Source organism: Sminthopsis crassicaudata, chromosome 4 (assembly GCF_048593235.1).
Source record: "Sminthopsis crassicaudata isolate SCR6 chromosome 4, ASM4859323v1, whole genome shotgun sequence".
NCBI classification, from domain to species: domain Eukaryota; kingdom Metazoa; phylum Chordata; class Mammalia; order Dasyuromorphia; family Dasyuridae; genus Sminthopsis; species Sminthopsis crassicaudata.
The window spans coordinates 470,445,758-470,464,514 of record NC_133620.1 but is presented as its reverse complement, the minus strand read 5'-3'; the positions used below and the strand labels follow the sequence as shown (position 1 = coordinate 470,464,514).

At 42.9% G+C, this 18,757-nt stretch overlaps 2 protein-coding genes and 1 long non-coding RNA gene across 3 annotated transcripts in view; 1 reads left to right on the top strand and 2 right to left on the bottom strand.

Moving 5' to 3' along the window:
• Nucleotides 1–18,757, bottom strand: part of LOC141540367 (uncharacterized) — a 61,273-nt gene that overhangs the window by 13,319 nt on the left and 29,197 nt on the right. The window lies entirely within an intron of this gene.
• Nucleotides 1,524–14,663, bottom strand: LOC141540370 (uncharacterized). Its single transcript, XM_074264317.1, has 5 exons — nucleotides 14,245–14,663; nucleotides 12,546–12,628; nucleotides 12,043–12,169; nucleotides 11,018–11,113; nucleotides 1,524–6,157 (listed from the first exon to the last, which is right to left on the bottom strand). The coding sequence occupies exons 2-5, from the start codon at nucleotides 12,594–12,596 to the stop codon at nucleotides 4,443–4,445; spliced, it is 1,989 nt and encodes a 662-aa protein (XP_074120418.1). The 5' UTR covers nucleotides 12,597–12,628; nucleotides 14,245–14,663; the 3' UTR covers nucleotides 1,524–4,442.
• On the top strand, nucleotides 13,229–16,783 carry LOC141540371 (uncharacterized). Its single transcript, XR_012481532.1, has 3 exons — nucleotides 13,229–13,326; nucleotides 13,988–14,155; nucleotides 14,655–16,783. It is a non-coding gene; the product is annotated as an uncharacterized LOC141540371 (long non-coding RNA).

Here is an 18,757-nt window from a genome sequence, read left to right as displayed (position 1 = left end):
GCCGTGCCTAAAAAACTGAACTACTCATTTGTAATCCTAACTGTTGTAAAATGTCTCTTCCCCATGGGTTGATGGGGAGTTGTTTTAACTGCAAAAGGAGTAATAACTCCTGTTTCACCTTCAAATATCCATTTCAAAGGAGTAGCACTAACTTCAGCTGCTATTGATCCTCCTACACCAGACTTATAGGTGTCTGCCTTAATCTTTGGCTAGTGTCTGGGCTGGCACCTCTAATGACTGTAAGATCTGCACCCATGTCTACTAACCCTTTCAATGGTATACCACTTACATAGATAATGAACAGAGGACGATCAGCTCTAACAGACTCAGGGTAAAATATTCCTGAATTCTGTTGTTGGGAGTCAAAATCTAGGTGAATATCACCAAATTGTGTATCAGGAGGCCTGCTGCTACTACTTCTCCTGGGTGATAAGTCATATATATATTGTCTATCTGTATTAGTGACTGGAATATTAGTTACACATTCCCCAGTTTCCCACATCAGTGTATGAATGCACTTTTTGTAAGCACTCTCAGGAGGTTAAATGGTCAAGCCAACTGTGTACAGAGGCAAGAGATCTATGGGCTGGACAGGGATAAATTTCAGCTCTCCAGGGGATATCTCAGTAGTTCCAGCAGCATATAGCTCTATCCTCCCTAACTGCAATCCCCTTCCCCCATCATGTTGCTTCTTGGCTGACTGATGATGTTGGGGTACTGAACTTTTAAAGACTCTGCATCATGCCCCCAATATGGAAGATACTAGGAAAACAACTAATTGGATATTACAAAGATATGGGCCCTGATTCAGGTCCCGAGGAAACATGTATGATATAATAAAATTGGTTTTAAGGAATCCCACAAGTTCTAAAGCAAGGAAAAATTTTAATGTAGACAGCCAGACAAGGAAGTGTGAGGAAAAAGAGCAGTAAGGGGATGGTACTGACAAAGAAGCTGGAAGGCATATTAAGTTGGGCAGAAAAAGAGTTAAGTACCTTAAGGACTATGTTGATGAGCCTAAGAGGTGTGGTACTTCTCACTTTCACAGCTCAGTTCAGCATACACCCTGAGCAAGGACCTTTAGGGCATTTCCCATCTCTAGACCTTCTCCCTCAATTTCGCCTTTGAAGGTGGAGGGAGGAGGAAAAGTGGAAGGAGCAGTGATACTATCATCTCTCCTCTTCCTTCTTGCCTATAATTTATTTCATTCCCAATCTACAAGCAACATCTGCAATGTTTGCAATTTCTTCAGATGTATTATGATTCACATCTTTAGCAGCTTCTGGAAAATTGACACGTAGGCATGGTCCTTAACAAATAACATAAAAGTCACTTTGAAAAGGTCTAATTTTCAGAAAATAAGACCACAGGTTTTACAAAGTATGTGTGTATGTATATATGTGTATGGATAATACATATAAGTACTTATAAGCAAATATACAAAAGTATGTATACCATATAACCTGTATATCACACAATAAGTTTTTAAAACAAATTGGAAGGGAAGACAATTAATGAAGTAATCAAAGCAAAGAAAAATTTATTTTTAAAAAGTGCACAAAAAGCAGACTTCAGTTGAGGACCTGGGGAAGAGAGGAGGTTTTTATCTAGTCAACTTCAGATAAGAAAGAGAGGGAACAAAAAAGGGGAAGAAATAGGTATCTGAATGAAAAAAGGAAGGAAAACCCCCCAGTAAAATAACTAAATCCACAAGTCTATAGAAGGATAGATCAATGGGAATAAGAAGAATGGAAAGAAAGAATACAATAGCATCTAAATGGTTTAATAAAAATTAATCCTTGGCATAAAATACTGACTTAAAAGGGGAGGATTTAAAAAACCTAACACATAAATTTGTATGTCAATGGACTAAACCGGAGGTATTAGACAACCAATCTATAACACTCCATCATGCAGCTCAAATCACATTAAAACATAATTGGAAAAATATAGCAATACAAATAAAAAACAACATAGATAATACATTTTAAAATTAGGTCAGTAGGCATTCCACATGGATCCTTATGTGTAGATTAGTGGCCCCTATTTGTATGTGGGTAGGATAGGACTAAACTAAATCCAACAAAATGAAAAAGTCAGAACAGTTAAGAAAACAAAGTTCCATAATTCAGCAGGTGTGTTCGATATACAAATAAAATGAGAGGTTAGACTAAAAGCTAGTTTACATTAAGTGAATTCAAAAAGCAATCATACTGCTACATTAAGTAAAAATACAAATTCATAATCCCAAGACATTAATAAGGAAATGTCAATATGCTTAAAAGAACTATAAACAAAAAAAATCAATGTTTTTATTAAAAATATGCACCAAAGAGAAAAATTAAAGGAATGGCAAGACACAGATAGGAACACAATAAGTGTTGATATTAATCTTCCTCTAAGAATTGAACAAATTGACAGGAAGATTGAAAAAAATAAACTACAGAATTAAGCAAACAGTTGGAGAATTTAGAACTAAAAGAATTGTACCTTCTATATGTATATCAAATGTATATGTGTATTGTATTCATGAATACATGAATGTGCAATATTTCTAAGCACTAAATAGTATCTTTACAACAGAATATGACTTAAAACAGAGATATTGAAAAGGAAAGTTATATCAGAAATACTAATCCCTTCCTTCACAGATGATAATATAAGTTAAATAATAATCAATTCAGAGAGCACTCCAAAAGTTAAGTTTTAAATGGAAACTGAAATAGCTAAATGCTAAATATGTCAGTCAAGGGGCAGATTGTTGAAACAGGAACAGCTTCAAAAACAATAGTAAAACTGAATCAATATTCCAAAATTTCTGGCATACACACTAAAGCAGGCATCAAAAGGATAATTTCTCAAAAACTGTATACTAATAAAATATAAAAAAATTAATCAATAGAATATCATATTTTAAAGCTGAAAACTAAGAAAACAAGCACAATGGAGAAAATATTGAAAATCATATAAATCAATACATTAGAAATTAGATTAAAGAGGTTATAAAAACCAAAATCAACTTCCAAGGAAAGACCCTGGTACTCCATCACCATTTCTTTACAAATATGGTGGACTTTCCAGTGTGCAAAAGTGCAAACAATGTCAGTTTTTTTCACGTGTTGGATTTAGAGGGGATGAAAAAGGCACAGGTTGAGAAATGTAGGTGGCATGTTAATCAAAAAGAAGTACAATGAATGACTTTAGAAAGGACAGATGTTTCTCCTACTGAGTTGTCAGAATCATATGAATTATCTGGTGGCAGTGAAGGGAAGCACCTGTGTGAAGTCTATTTCAACACATTCTGTTCCTTTCCAGTATGAATTTTCTGGTGAGTAATAAGGTTAGACCTCCAACTAAAGCCTTCCTCATATTCAGTACATGCAAAGGGTTTTGCTTTTATACGAGTTCTCTAGTGGATAATGAGGTTTGCTTTCTGGTTACAAGCTTTCCCACACTCCTGATATTCAAAGAGTTTCTCTCCATTATGAGTTCTTTGATGACAAGTGAGTGTTACTTGGTAGCTAAAGGCTTCCCTATACTTATTACATATAAAGAGTTTCTCTCCAGTGAGTTATCTGATGAGTAATAAGGTTTGTCCTCCAGGTGAAGACTTTTCTTTTTTTTTTTTTATTTTAATAGTTTTTATTTACCAGATGTATGCATGGGCAATTTTACAATATTGACAATTGCCAAACATTTTGTTCTAATTTTTCCCCTCCTCCCCCCCACCAGATGGCAGGTTGACCAATATATGTTAAATATGTTAACGTATAAATTAAATACAACACATGTCTACATGTCCAAACAGTTGTTTTGCTGTACAAAAAGAATCGGACTTTGAAGTAGTGTATATTTAGCCTGTGAAGGAAATCCAAAATGCAGGCGGACAAAATTAGAGGGATTGGGAATTCTATGTAGTGGTTCATAGTCGTCTCCCAGAGTTCTTTCGCTGGGTGTCGCTGGTTCTGTTCATTACTGCTCTGTTGGAACTGATTTGGTTCATCTCATTGTTGAAAATGGCCACATTCATCAGAATTGATCATCATATAGTATTATTGTTGAAGTATACAAGGATCTCCTGGTCCTGCTCATTTCATTCAGCATCAGTTCATGTAAGTCTCTCCAGGCCTTTCTGAAATCATCCAGTTGTCATTTCTTACAGAACAATAGTATTCCATAATATTCATATACCAGAATTTATTCAGCCATTCTCCAATTGATGGGCATCCACATTTCTGGCCACCACAAACATTCTTGCACATACAGGTCCCTTTCCCTTCTTTAAGATCTCTTTGGGATATAAGCCCAGTAGTAGCACTGCTGCTGGATCAAAGGATATGCACACTTTGATAACTCTCTGAGCATAGTTCCAAATTGCTCTCCAGAATGGCTGGATGTATTCACAATTTGGGTAAAGACTTTTCCACATTCATTATATTCATTCAAAATTTTTCTGCTGTATGACTTTGCTGATGTTTAATAAGACTTGCTCTCTGGGAAAAGCCTTTCCCACACTCATTACATATAAAGGGTTTCTCTCCAGTATGAACTCTCTGATGACAAGTAAGATGGTCCCTCCGGCTAAAACCTTTCCCACATTCCTTACATACAAATGGCTTCTCTCCAGTGTGAGTTCTCTGATGTACAATAAGGTATACCCTCCGACTGAAGGCTTTCCCACATTCATTACATTCAAAGGGTTTCTCTCCCGTATGAACTCCTTGATGACAAATGAGGTATCCTTTCTGGCTGAAGGCTTTCCCACATTCATTACAAACAAAGCGTTTCTCTCCGATATGAATTCTCTGATGATCAATGAGGTATTTCATGGTGATGAAGGTTTGCCCACATATGTTACATTCAAAAAGCTTCTCTCCAGTGTGAGTGCTCTGATGAGTAATAAGGTTTGCCATCCGGGTGAAGACTTTTCCACATTCATTACATTCAAAGAGTTTTTCTCCTGTATGACTTTGCTGATGTTTAATAAGACTTGCTCTCTTGGAAAAGTCTTTCCCACACTCATTACATATAAAGGGTTTCTCTCCAGTATGAACTCTCTGATGACAAGTGAGATGGTCACTCCGGCTAAAGCATTTCCCACATTCCTTACATACAAATGGCTTCTCTCCAGTATGAGTTCTCTGGTGTCCAATAAGGGTTCCCCTAAAGCGAAATGCTTTCCCACACTCATTACATTCAAATGGTTTCTCTCTGGTATGAGTTCGGAGATGGATAACAAGGGTTCCCCTGTGACTAAAGCATTTCATACATTCATGGCAAGCAAAGGGCTTCTCTCCTGTATGAGTTCTCTGATGAGAAATAAGATTTGCCCTATTAATGAAGCTTTTTCCACATTCATTACATGTAAAAGATTTCTCCCCTGTATGAATTTTATGATGAGCAATCAGGTTTCCTTTATGGCCGAAGCTTTTTCCACATTCATTACAAATAAAAGGTTTCTCTCCAGTATGAGTTCTCTTATGTGCAATCAGGTTTTCCCTCCTACCAAAAGGCTTATCACATTCATCACATTTAAAGGGTTTCAATTCAGCATGATTTATCTTAAGTTCAGTCAAGCTTCCTTTTTTGAAATTGTCTTTTCTATACTTACTATGTTTATAATGATCGTATTCTATGGGACTTCTCTGATTCTCAATAAGATCTGATCTTTTAAATACTGTTCCACATTCCCTCTCTTCATGTAGATTTTCTCTAGCATCTATTCTATGAAACTTAAATAATTCTGAGTGATACCTGAAAAGTTTCTTGCCTTTCCCATACTTAGAAAAGTTCTTCTCTGAAGAAAATGTGTTATAAGTAATTAGGCTGGAAAAACCCCTCAAGCTCTTTCCAACTGTCTTATATATATCCAGACTTTTCTCCACAGTTCCAGCAAAGACTGGCCCAAGGCTGAAGCTCTTCCCAATTGGCATACACTGAGGCACATTCCCATTACTCAAAGTCATTCTGGGAATGGTCCCTTCTCTGGATGGGCTCTTCTGTTTCTCTAAATTCATATCATATTCCCTGGCTTCGTTCATGTTGCAGTGCCAGGCCATGCCCTTTGGGAGCCTCTTCTCAGAGGATGTCTCCAGACAAATGCTCTGCACCATGTTCAAGTTCTTAGCTTGAAATCCAGTGTCTTCGCTAAAGGAATCTGAAAGAAACCAATAAAAGTGTCAGCAGCCATCCTTTGCTGTTTTGAGACAAAACAGTCTTCCCTATAAGAAATATTCATTTCCATCTCTCCAGATAAGAATAATGCTCGCTCTGCATCGCGGATAACAGGACTGCTTTCAGGAACAAGTCTAAGGAAAGACTTGTAAGAAATATTACAGAACTAAGGGGCCTGAACAAAATACGTGACATTCCAAGGCAGTGAAGGTACTAACTTGATGACATCACATACTAAATTAAAACAAATCTCTTCTATGACTGTGAAGACCGCGTTAGCATCCTGGATACCTTAGAATCAGCTGGAGTCAGGATAAGCAAAAGGCTTTATTCTTGGTCTTCAGACGTCAAGGGGATGGAAGCAGAATCTCTACCACCTCAGCTATTCATCTCTTGCCCAGTGTTGAGTCTGGCTACTCTCACTTCACCTCCTAGTTCCTTCCACAATTCTCTGTCTACACCAACAACTGGGCCAGCACAGGATAGTGGGAAGGGCCATTTTCCAAGCATATTCTTATATTGTCCAATCAATAATTAGCCTCAAGTGCTCGATTATCTGACCTCAGTGCATTGACTCAAGAATTTCAGCCCTTTACATATGACAGAAGAGTCGCAAGCCATAGGGAAAGGACAAAATCCAGCTCAGAGAATTACCCAACCACAAAGTCAATCCACTTGGAATTCATGCAAACAAAAGATATACATCTTTAGACTGAGCAGGTGGTTTTCTAAAAACTTATGAAAAAACATGTGACCACTAGATTTTTAGGAAATTATTTTTAACAGAGTTTGCTGATTACCAATTTGTGAAGAGAGGTAGTCAATATAAAATTCAATTCATTCAGACTTTGTATCATCAATCTACAATGAGATTTTGTTTTCATTCAGGCTTTTCACTTATGTCCAATGATCCCTTTTGAGGGTTTTCTATTTCCTTCTTCAACACATTTTACTGATAATAAATCGAGGCAAACAGAACTAAGTGACTTGCCCAGGATCACACAGCTGGTGTGAGGCCAGATTTGAACTCAGGAACATGAGTCTTCCTGATTTTAAGCCTGGCTAAGATTTTGACAGAATTATTTTTAAAGCAGTCAAGGAGAGAGACATAACATAGCAGGAAATGAATTTGGTTTCCATAATATTTTTCTGGGGAAAAAAAAAACAACAAACATTTTTTAAATGAAAAAATAGAAATATAATGAAAAGTAAGAAACTCCTTAAGGACATCACTATATAGTGAATAATATTTCTTTTTCATAAAGACTTTATCAATAAACCAAATTAAAATACATATGGCAGTCTAATAAAAATTGTATATGGCACAAAGCAGGGGGAAGTGACTATATAAATAAAAGTCAAAGTTGAAAGAGAGCCCAGCAGGACAGTGAAGCAAAGATGGTTAACAGAAGCCAGGACATTTCCTCAGCTCTCCCGTTTCCCTCGGAATCAATGGTACATCAAGACTTAGAACAGATTTTGAAGTGATAGGATTCACAAACACTTAGAGGGTAACAATATTCCAGCTTAAGATATTTTGGGACAACTACAGAAAAGAACTGTCTCATTTGGGGAGCAGGCAAGGGGTGGGGAAGGGATGCACCCCTTCACAGGCACTATGTGTAAATCTAGTGGGAGGCTTTAGCCAAAGCACAGCATTGGTCCCTCCCTCATGGCTCAGGGGGCCAGGAGTTCAGCATGCCAAATATGAGACCTAAGCCAACCACAGAAGGTAAGTTGCGAGCCTGAGAACCCTGGGAAAAGAGGCGGCGCTTGGCTTTGTCAACCAAGCATGGAAGAAAAGCCTGCAACACTGCAGGCTCCAGAATGGAAATCAGTGAGAGGCCCTTGTCCCCTTAAACAGAAAACTTGGGATCATCTCCCCTGTGCCCGAGGAGAACAACTCAACTTTTAAAAAAAATTATCAAAAAAGCACAAAAACACCTTTTTCATAGAAAGGTACTCTGGTGACAGAAGACCAGAACACAAATCCAGAAAAGGATTGCAATGGCAAAGGGCCTACATGGGAAGCTTCCAAGGGAAAGATGAGCTGCTCTCAAGCTCAAAAGGTTCTCTTGGAATATCTCAAAAAAGATTTTAAACTTCACTAAGAAAGATAGAAAAAAACCTGGGAAAAGTAATAAGAGCTGTGCAGGAGAATTGTGAAAAAAAAAAAAAAAGTCAAGAGCTGACGACTGACAATTCCTCAAGTGATGGCCAACTGATTCTTTTTTTTTTTTTTTTTTTTTTTTTTTGAGCCAATAATCGTGCCCTCAAAACAAATTAGCAAAAGCTACATGAAAACCGTTTGAACTCTCCATAACTCTAATGACTGAAATAAAAAAGAAACTGTCAGACACAAACTCCAACCGATGAAATCCACTGAGAGGTATTGAGTAAGTGCTGCTGGTGGGTCTGTGGAGAAGCAGACACTGTGGTCTACAACTGCCAGAATGAAGCAATAGTGTAATTCTTCTGTAAAAGAGCAGAGATAAATCATAAAATCTGTACATCAGTTCATCCCTATGAAGGTAGAGATGCTGTGACAAAGGATCCGGGACCACTGAGGCAACCCCACATTTGGTGCTTCTGCCTCTCTCTGACCCTATCTGAACTTTTCTTGTCAAAGACACTGGAATGGTTTGACAATTCCTTCAGCCCATTTAATAGATGAAGAAACTAAGACCTGGAGAGGTTAACGGACTCACTGAAAGTCATGAAGGTAACAATGATCAGCAGTGGAATCTGGACTCTCTCTGACCCAGGGAAGACTGAATGTGGATCATGATGTAGTATTTTCACCTTTTTGGTTGTTGTTTGCTTGCTTGTTTTTCTATCACTTTTTTTCCTTTTAATCTGATTATTTTTGTGCAGCATGATAAATGCTGAAATATGTTTAGAAGAATTACATGTTTAAGACATTGAATTACTTGCTGTATATGGCAGGGGGGTGGATTGAAGGGAGGGAAAATAATTTGGAACACAGGGTTTTGCAAGGGTGAATGTTGAAAACTATATTTGCATTTATTTTGAAAATAAAAACTGAGTATTAGAAAAAAAAAAAGAGGTCTCAACATATTAAATCCATAGGTTGAAATGCATAAGAAATGTAAGAGACAATTGTCAAGTTCTCCATTTAGGTAAAGAAACTTATAAAATGGGAGATGAAAGGTTCTAGGGCTAGAGAACAGCTCATCCTTAAAAGATGCAGGGATTTTAGGACGTTCAACCTAAGTAAAGGAAAGAATACAGCAGAACATCTGGACAATGAAAAGCACTCTGAAGCCATCCTTAGGAAGGCCTAGAGTCTAGGTGACTTAGTACCACACAAGACTCAGCAGCTATCACTATGATGAGAAGGAAATTTAAAATTCCTCCAATTTGGAACTGGATTCCCAAATCCAAAAGGCATTAGCTTACAATTAAGAATAACATTACTTTGCAAAGTTAAATAAAATCCAACAGGGAAAAAAAGGACCTCTAATGAAACAAAGGATTTTTAAGTACTCCTGATTAAAATCAGAATCGAATTAACATTATGAAATGTAATCACAAGGGACAAGAGAAATTGAGAACAGTAAATACATCTGACCCTAAAGTAAGGGACTAGATAATAATTACATGATTATATTCTACTAGAGAAAAAAGATTTTAAGGCTTCTTTACAGCCTTAATGTCTTCAAGTATACTAGGGAAGGTTATATATGATATAGAGAAGTTAGAGGAAGAGAGTTTTTTGTGTTTGGGAAGGAGGAAAGAAAAGGGAGGAAAAGGGAATAAAGTAGGTAGATATAAGGAAGAAAATATGTCCCTAAGGAAATTTTTTAAAAACTACAAAGGAAAGAAATAAAGGTAATGATTAATTAGAAATAATAAGTTATCTACTGGAAGAGCAAATCCTGAAGATGAAGCTGAAATACTCTGGCCACATGAAGAGAAGATGAAATCACTAGATCGGGTCATGGAAAGAAAAACATGAACTTAGAAAGACTTGTAGAGGATAGTGGAGGATAGAAGGGCGTAGTTTTATGTGGTCCACGGGGTCACAAGGAATCAGACATAACAATGAATGAACAAAAAGCTTTTGATCAATTATATGCCAACAAAATGGATGATGACTTCAGTGAAATAGATAATAGTCAACCAAGGAATAAAGAACTTAATAAAGAGCAATAGAGAATTGAAATAACTCATTTTCAGAAAAATAGATCAAATCAGTTATGACGGAATTTCAAATGAAAAAACTCTAGAGAAGATAAACCTATGAGTGATTTCTACCAACCATTCAAAGAATAACGGCTTCCATTACATAAGGTGGGAAAACACCTCTGTGACCTAAATCCACTTTTAAAAACCAAGCAGACAAAAAGAGCTCATGATATACCGGAGTCTCTAATGAATAGTGGCACAAAGATTTAAATTAGGCAAGTGAGCTACAGCAACAGTATATTAAGGAAAGCATACACAACGACTAAGTGAAATTTATGCTATGAACAACGGGCAAGATTAATGTTTTAGGGAAAGTATGAATATGGCCAAATTAACATCAAAAAATATTTAAAAAAAATAAATAAATAAGCACAAATGAGCAAGAGCCATTAAGAACTGTTTAAACTCTCCAATTTCTAAAACAAATGATAGTTTCTCTGAAATAGAATATCAAATGCACAAAAGTAACAAAAGTATAAAACCAAATACAGGAGAGCTATGATCAGCAGGCTACCACAATGCAGACACAGCAGCCAAGCCCTCCTGCCTTGGATCCAAGGCACCGCCATACTGGACAGAACAGAGAACGAGGCAGAGGGGGCCGCCTCCCAGCATCTGCCTGCTCTTCACCCACCTTGATGAGACCCACTGCAGTCTCTGCTCTCGGGACTCCAGGCTCCTTCTGGCTTCTCCAACAGAGAGATCACATCCAGTCTGGAAACAGGAATCCCTGGAACAGAACATCTGGAACTTAATGGGGGACAAGCAGGGGGGGAGGATGCCCAGAGGGCTCTGAAGCTCCCAGCTCTGTCTCCCCCTGCAGCAGGGCCCCGACCCTGGGTCCACTTTCCCTCCATCTGTGCCGTCTGTCCCAGACCCGCTCACTGGAATTCAAGCTCTTTATCCAAGGGCATCTTCAGTCTAGCCAGGCCTCCACCTGGACTCGGAGCTAGATCTCCTCAGTCCCAGGGCTGAGCTCCCCTGAGGACAGATGTGGAGAGTGGGCCGGGCTGGGCTGCCTGGAGGAAGCTGCAAAGCCCCTAGAAGGCCCAGCTCCCCCTGGCTGTGTCCTGACTCCAGCATCCAGCCACAACTGCTGGGGGGGGGGGGGGGGAATATACAAGGTCCTCAGGGATCGAAGAGACAGTGAAAAATAGGAACAGGCCCATCGTGGGAGCTTTGGACACCGACCTCCGTGTGCTTCCCAGAATAAGACGCCCCATCTGCCCATCAGAGACGGCCCTTTCAGGGGCTCTCCCTCACCCCTGGACTTCTCAGCTCCCTCAGTGTCTTGTGGTTTCCTTCCCTGCTAAAACTGACTGGGGGACCACTGGGCTCTCCATGTAGGGGGGACACTTCTAGGTTCACAAAGCTGCAGACAGGAGTCAGAAAGTGTTGTATGTATCATGAACCCCAAGGAGTCACCCCTTCGGACCCATGGAAGGCAGACTGAAACGTGTGGGAAAAGCCTAGAAGGGCAGGGGGAGCTCACGTTGGGAGGGGGGCCCTTTGGCTGCTGAAGAGAGGCCCGGAGGACAGTCACTGCAGAAGCCCCCTTCCTCTTGGGCACAAAGGGGCGGGGCTTGCACAAGGACTGGCAGCCGGGAAGCTCTTCCTCCAACTCAGCTCTGCCCTCCCCAAGGGGACAGTGGTGCTTACCCACAGAGAGCAGGTTCTGGAAGGTCTCCAGCATCACGTCCCTGTGCAGGGCCCTCTGGGCCGGCTCCAGGACCCTCCACTCCTCCCATGTGAAGTCCACAGCCACGTCCCAGAAGGTCACCAGGCCCTGAATAGACACAAACCTGCTGAGCCACAGACCCAGCCCGCCTCGGGGTCCTGCTCCCCTACTTGTGGGGGCCACGGGAGCCTGCACACACCGGGGTCCCTGCGGTCCCCCCGAAATCCTCTCCAAGAACCCCCAAAGCCCGGGGCCCTTTCTTCCCGAAGCCCCAAACCTCCCATGAGAATGAGCCGGCGTGTGACCCCGAACACAACACTGACGATCACAGCCCAAATATGAACCTCCTGTAGGGGCCCTGACTGACCCCTCTCCATTGCTGACCAGGAGGGAGGCCCCAGGGCCAGGGCCAGCCTCCCGCGGCCTTTGTGGCCCCGCTGACCCGAGCCGGAGGAGAAAAGGGGCGGGAGGAGCTGGGACTCACCTGAAAGGGGGCCATGAGGAAGCCAGAAGCCGGGCCCTGCTCGGCCTCCATCCTGGGAAGAGCAGGGTCTTTGCAGGGCTGAGCTGGAGGAGAAAGAAGCTGTGAGGGGCCCAGAACCGCTCTGCAGGGGCTCCTGGACAAGTGCCCCTCCCCAGCACCTCTGGGAGCTCAAGAGTGCTGGAGCCTCTCACAGAGGGCGGGGCTGCTGAAGAAGGTCCAGGGGCCTCCCCTGCCCTAGCCCCGCCCCAGGGGCCTGCCCTATCCTCACCCCACCCCAGGGACCTCCCCAGCCCTAGCCCCGCCCCAAGGGCCTCCCCTGTCCTAGCCCCGCCCCAGAGGCCTCCCCTGCCCTAGCCCCGCCCCAGAGGCCTCCCCTGCCCTAGCCCCGCCCCAAAGGCCTCCCCTGCCCTAGCCCCGCCCCAGGGACCTCCCCTGCCCTAGCCCCGCCCCAGAGGCCTCCCCTGCCCTAGCCCCGCCCCAGAGGCCTCCCCTGTCCTAGCCCCACCTCAGAAGCCTCCCTTGTCCTCGCCCCACCCCAGGGACCTCCCCTGCCCTAGCCCCGCCCCAGGGACCTCCCCTGTCCTAGCCCCGCCCCAGGGACCTCCCCTGCCCTAGCCCCGCCCCAGGGACCTCCCCTGCCCTAGCTCCGCCCCAGGGGCCTCCCCTGCCCTAGCCCCGCCCCAGGGGCTTTCCCACTTGGGAAGGGAGCCTGGCAGAGGAGGAGGAAGCAGGAGCCCCGAGGGCAGGCCGTCCTTCTGAGGAGCTCAGTCACTAAGGGCAGGTGAGAGCTAAGGGCGCTGGACAGAAAAGCGGCGGGAGTTTGAGGGTCGGGCACCTGCTGTGTTCTGTGCAGGCTGTGGAGACACCTAGGGGGAAAGGAAGCGATCCCGGCCTGGGGAAATGAGGCAGGAGGGATGGGGACGGGAAAAAAATGCTACACACCCACACCCACACACACACTCAGTACACACCGGCTGCCAAAGATCTTTAGTGCTTTGTACACACCAGGACATTTTAATACCAGCTTCACCTTGTGTTTCTTGGAGGGAGGAAGGCCGGGCTGGGCCCGGCCAGTAAAGGGCTTCCAATGCTGCACAGAGGATGCAGAGGTGACCAGAGAACGATTGGGGAAGGAGGGGGAGGGGGGAGGGACGGGGGTAAGCAGAGGGGGCTTCCTGAAAGGGGTGAAGGTAAGAGACAAGGGGGGAAGGGCGGCTGCGGGAGATGAGGGGGCTGCACACGCACACTCACAGGCCCCCTAACAAACGCTCGCACTGGCGCACTCTCAGGAGCTTATACACATCCCCTGCGTGCACACACATGTACAGCAACTCAGTCATACGCACGGTCCCAGGACTAGGACTCAGCAGTGGACACAATTCCAGCTATAGTTAGGTCTGGGGCTTGTTTGTCTGCCTTCAGTCTACCTATGACTACAATAGGTGGAGCTGGTGTTGCGCGTGCGCACTGCCACGACTGAAGCCGGGAGACCCTTCTGTCTACTGTTCACACAGAGACAGCCGAATCTGCGCATGAGCAATCATGCAACTACTATGAGGGCACCAGGAGCTGGGTGACGAGTGGGCATCCTCACTGACCTAAACAGCTAGGTAAGCGAACCTAAGGTGGGGATAAGGAGGGCGGGGAGAGCAGGAGCAGGCGCCCCACGAGCTCACTCAAATTGTCCCCCCAAGCTCACCTTGGTGCCTCCGGCGGAACAGGAAGCAGGAAAGCCCGAGCGAGGAGCCGGTTCGAAGCTGGCTTTACCTTCTCCGGGTCAGGGAGTCAGAGGTGCTTTCAGAAAGGCGGAAGTAGCATTACCATGATACCTTAAACTAGGCGGCAAGCGGGATAGCCTATGGAACCGCAGGCCGGCCATCCCCAAAGCCTTCTGGGAAGTAGAGTGCGGAAAAGGAAGGTCTCGTCCTGCGCGCGCAGGAGAGTTGTTGACTTAGACTACAAGTTCCAGGAGACATTGCGGCCCTCCCCCCTCTTTTTTTTAAAACGCCCCAAAGCTTTGAGTCTGCACCCTGACAGAGGCTTGTGGAGATTCCATTCTTTTCCTGGAGTTTGATTTCACCTGGTACTGACCCTTCTGTTGTCCCTCAGGTCTCTCCTCCACGGTGACGGCTTTGTCTGGTCCTCCTGTAACAGATGATTGGATGATTCAGTGTCCCGCCCCTCCCGCACAATGTCCCTGCATCCCCAGGTTTATTTGGGGGGATCATTTGTAGCGGGAGCAGGACCGAGAAGAGCCCCCGCACCCCAACTCTAAATGGCACTGGGTCTCCCTTGCTGCCGCCATCAAACCCCCGATCCTTTTCCTTGAGCTTTTTCTAGGGCCGCTGCCCCCGCCCCCGCTGGATTTGGTGACTTAGAGGAGAGGATGGGGCGCTGTCCATGGTAGAGGTAGGCAAAGAGGTGCGGCTTGCTGAAGGGCCCCTGGGGACTTATTCCAGGGCAGTCAGGAGGAGACCCCCCCGGGATTCAGGAAGAACTCCCACTTGAACCCTGTGGCACAAGAGTTTCCCCTGGCCGTCCCCGGGTCCGGGCCGCGGGAGTGGGGTGCTCCTCCATAGACAGGGTGAAAGAGCCGAGTCTTCCCCTGGTTTCTAATGCCCAGCTTTCCTGTCCTTTCTGGGCCCTCCTGCGCACTGCGGGGCTTGTGGTTCCCTTCTTTATGTCTGGGTTCGGTCCACGTGACCGGGGAGTCTGCGAGGTGGGTACCCCCGATCCTGGGGACAACCATAAGCCCTTCCTTCCCGAGTTTGAACACGGAGACATGCACCCCCCCCAGACATCTCTGACCTCCGAGTCTTGCAGTCTCTTGTGACACCCAGGGCTCCAGGCTTCTACAACCCCCAAAGTCCTGTGCCCGTCTGCACTTGTATGCTTGCTCCACGTGTGGGCCCCGAGTTTGAGGTGGTGGCCCAAGGTGGGAGCACGCCCCTATGGTGCAGCACCACAGGCCAGCCCAAGCCTGCTCACTTATCCTTTTTTGTATGGCCTGCAAGCTGAGAATAGTCTACATTTTAAAATGCCGAGTTTATTCAAACTTGGAAGAACCCATTTTGGGTTCCTACCATAGTGTTCTCTTAGTCAGAAGGAACCTTGTTGTAGTGAAAAGGTCAAAGACTAATCCAAAAATGATTTCTAGACTAGTTTGATTATTTTTTTAAAAAAAGGTTCAGAAATAGGGCTAGGGAAGACCTGGGGAGGAACTGGGGAGAAGGTAGAGCCGGGCCAAGTTGGAGAACAACCTGGCTTGTGCGTTGTGTCTAAGTGAGTAGTTGCTGGTGCATAATGTCTCTCTTGGCTATGATACAAGACAGACCCAAGAAACTGGCCTCCCCTTTTCTGTGATTACGGCAGGTAACGGGAACCCGATGGGCTGCCTTCGGCATTGGCTTTATTCCTGATAATAGGACAAAGTAAGCTCTTGTAGACTCACTGTCATGGTGTTAATTACCCCTTCCACTTTTGTCATCTGCAAACACCATGACGTCCCCTATCCGAGTCACCGACAAAATCTTAAAGATACAGAGGCAAACACCGGGACACTTCTGGGCGCACTAATAAATCACTAACAATTACTCTTTGTAATGTTTCACTACAATGGAAGTTACACATTCAATGCTGTAAGACCAAAGAGCTCTGGATTTAGAATGAGAAGAGAAGGGTGACAAGGTGGTGCAGTGGATAGGGGTATCAGGGTGCTCAGAGGCCACTTAGTCCAAATACTCCACTTTCCAGGAGTCAACTCAAGGCCAGAGAAACTGAGCTGCCCAGGGTCACAGCAGGGATTTGGAACCTTGTTCTCTAGCCCCAAACCCAACTCTTGGCACTGGGCTGTGCTCCCTTCCCTCCCTCCTTGAGGTATTTTCACATTCATTACATGCAAAGTATTAGAACTGATGGCTTTTGACCATCTCATTCTAATTGATGGCTTTCTCATACTCATTAAATTCAAATGATTTTAGAGGAGAAGTTCTCTGAGAATATACACAAATCCAAAAAGCATTTTCTATGTCACTTGGCAGGAAAGAGCCAACAAAGGAGTAGCCCACTCCTCTCACTCCCACTCTAGACTGTGGATTTTATGTGATGTAGAGTTCAAACCAAAGACCAAGGAAACTACAACTGACTGGCCAAAATGATTCAAAGGTTCAGTCATCAGATTGTTGAAGATGAAAAAAAAAAAAGCAAATCTCAGGTGCTAGGGATAATGGACATATATCCACAGAGGCAATTCTATCAGATTCACTTTAAAAAGGTCTGACTTTCAGAAACTAATAGACCACAGGTCTTAAAAAGCATGTGTGTATGTACACATGTGCATGCATACATACATATATGTACTCATAAGCAGATATAAAGTAAATATGTATACCATATAACCTGTGTATCATACAATATGTTTTCAAAACAGACTGGAAGGGAAGAAAGTAAATGAAGTGATCAAGGGAAAGAAAAAAATTACTTTAAAAAGGTGCGTGAAAAGAAAACTTAAGTTGAAGGGGGGAAGAGAGGAGATTTATAACTAGTCAAATCAAGATAGGAGAGGGGACAAAAAAAGAGAATAAATAGGTATTTGAATAAAAAAGGGAAGGAAAAACCCCCAGTAAAATAACTAAACCCACCAGTCTACAGAAAGGATTGCTCAATGGGAATAAGAAAAATGGAAAGAAAGAGTACAATTGCATCAAAATGGTTTAATAAAAATTAATCCTCAGGTTAAAGTACTGACTTAAAAGAGGAGGATTTTGAAAACCTAACATATACATTTGCATGTCAATGGACTAAACTGGAGGCTTCAGACAAGCAACACTCCATAACACTCCATCATATAGCCCAAACCAGATTAAAACATAATTGGAGGGAAATGTAGCAATATAAATAAAAAACATAACATAGATAACCTTACATTTTAAAACTAAGTATGCATTCAACATGATCCTTATGTGTTGAGGGCCAGAACTCTGGAGAAGTGTACTAGAAATAAGGTGTTAACTCAAAGGAATTGATGAGACAATGGTTCTCTAGTTCACACATACTCAGTGTGTGTATTTAAGGTATTTAAAGGCTGAGAGGACCGGAAATGAGTTATTCCATCTTTGACCTCCTGCCTACCTCTCCTACCTCCTGCACTCCTCCACTAAGACCAAGACTGGGTCAGAGTATAACAGACACAGACTGTGAGAATAAAGACTTTAGACTCTGTTTCTGACTATCCTTGTGGTGACTATCCTGCTGAGACCAAGACCCATCCCAAGGGCCTCCAGAAAGGTAGCCCAGACATTATATTTATATCTAGATTAGTGGCTCCTGTTTGTATGTAGGTAGGACAGGACTAAACTAAAGCCAACAAAATGAAAATATCAGAACAGATAAGAAAACAAAGCCCCATAATCCAGTAGGTGTGTTCCACACAGAATCAAAATGAGAGGCTAGACCAAAAGCTATTCTGTATTAAGTGAATTCAGAAACAACCATGCTGATATATTAAGCAAAAATACAAAGTCACAATCCCAAGATATAAATAAGGAAATGTCAGTATGTTTAAATATGCTTAAACAAAAAAATCAATGTCCTTATTAAATATATGCACTAAAGAGAAAAATTAACTGAATGGCAAGACACAGATAGGAACACAATAAATGGTAGGATATTAATATTTCTCTCAGAATTGAACAAATTGACAGGAAGATTAAAAGTTACAAAACTAAGAGAATTTAGAACAAAAATGTTGACAGCTTTCATATGTATATTTAATGTATACATGTATATTAAAATATAAAATGAATATACAATATTTCTAAGCGCCAAATAATACCTTTACAAAAACAGACTATGCCTTAAAATACAGAGAAAATGTAAGGAAATTAAATACATATATATATATATATATATATATATATATCACACACATACATACATATATATATATCAGAAATGCTAATAACATCTTTCATAGATGATAAGTTAAATAATAATCAATTTGAGGAGCACTACAAGAGTTAGTTTTAGGTGGAAAATGAAATAAATACTGAAATGTTAAATAATATGTGGGCAAACAGCAGATTGTAGAAACAGGAATAGCTTCAAAGACAACTGTAAACATGAGACAATGTTCCAAAATTTCTGGGATACAACTAAAGCAAGCGTCAAGAGGATAAATTGTTTCTCAAAAACTATATACGAATAAAATGTAA

Coding starts and splice junctions, on each gene's coding strand:
- LOC141540370 (XM_074264317.1), bottom strand. CDS start 12,596: ATGGAGGCCGAGCAGGGCCCGGCTTCTGGCTTCCTCATGGCCCCCTTT. Junction 12,170..12,545: donor TCCTCATGGCCCCCTTTCAG/GTGAGTCCCAGC, acceptor GTGTCTATTCAG/GGCCTGGTGACCTTCTGGGA. Junction 11,114..12,042: donor CCAGAACCTGCTCTCTGTGG/GTAAGCACCACT, acceptor GTTCTGTTCCAG/GGATTCCTGTTTCCAGACTG.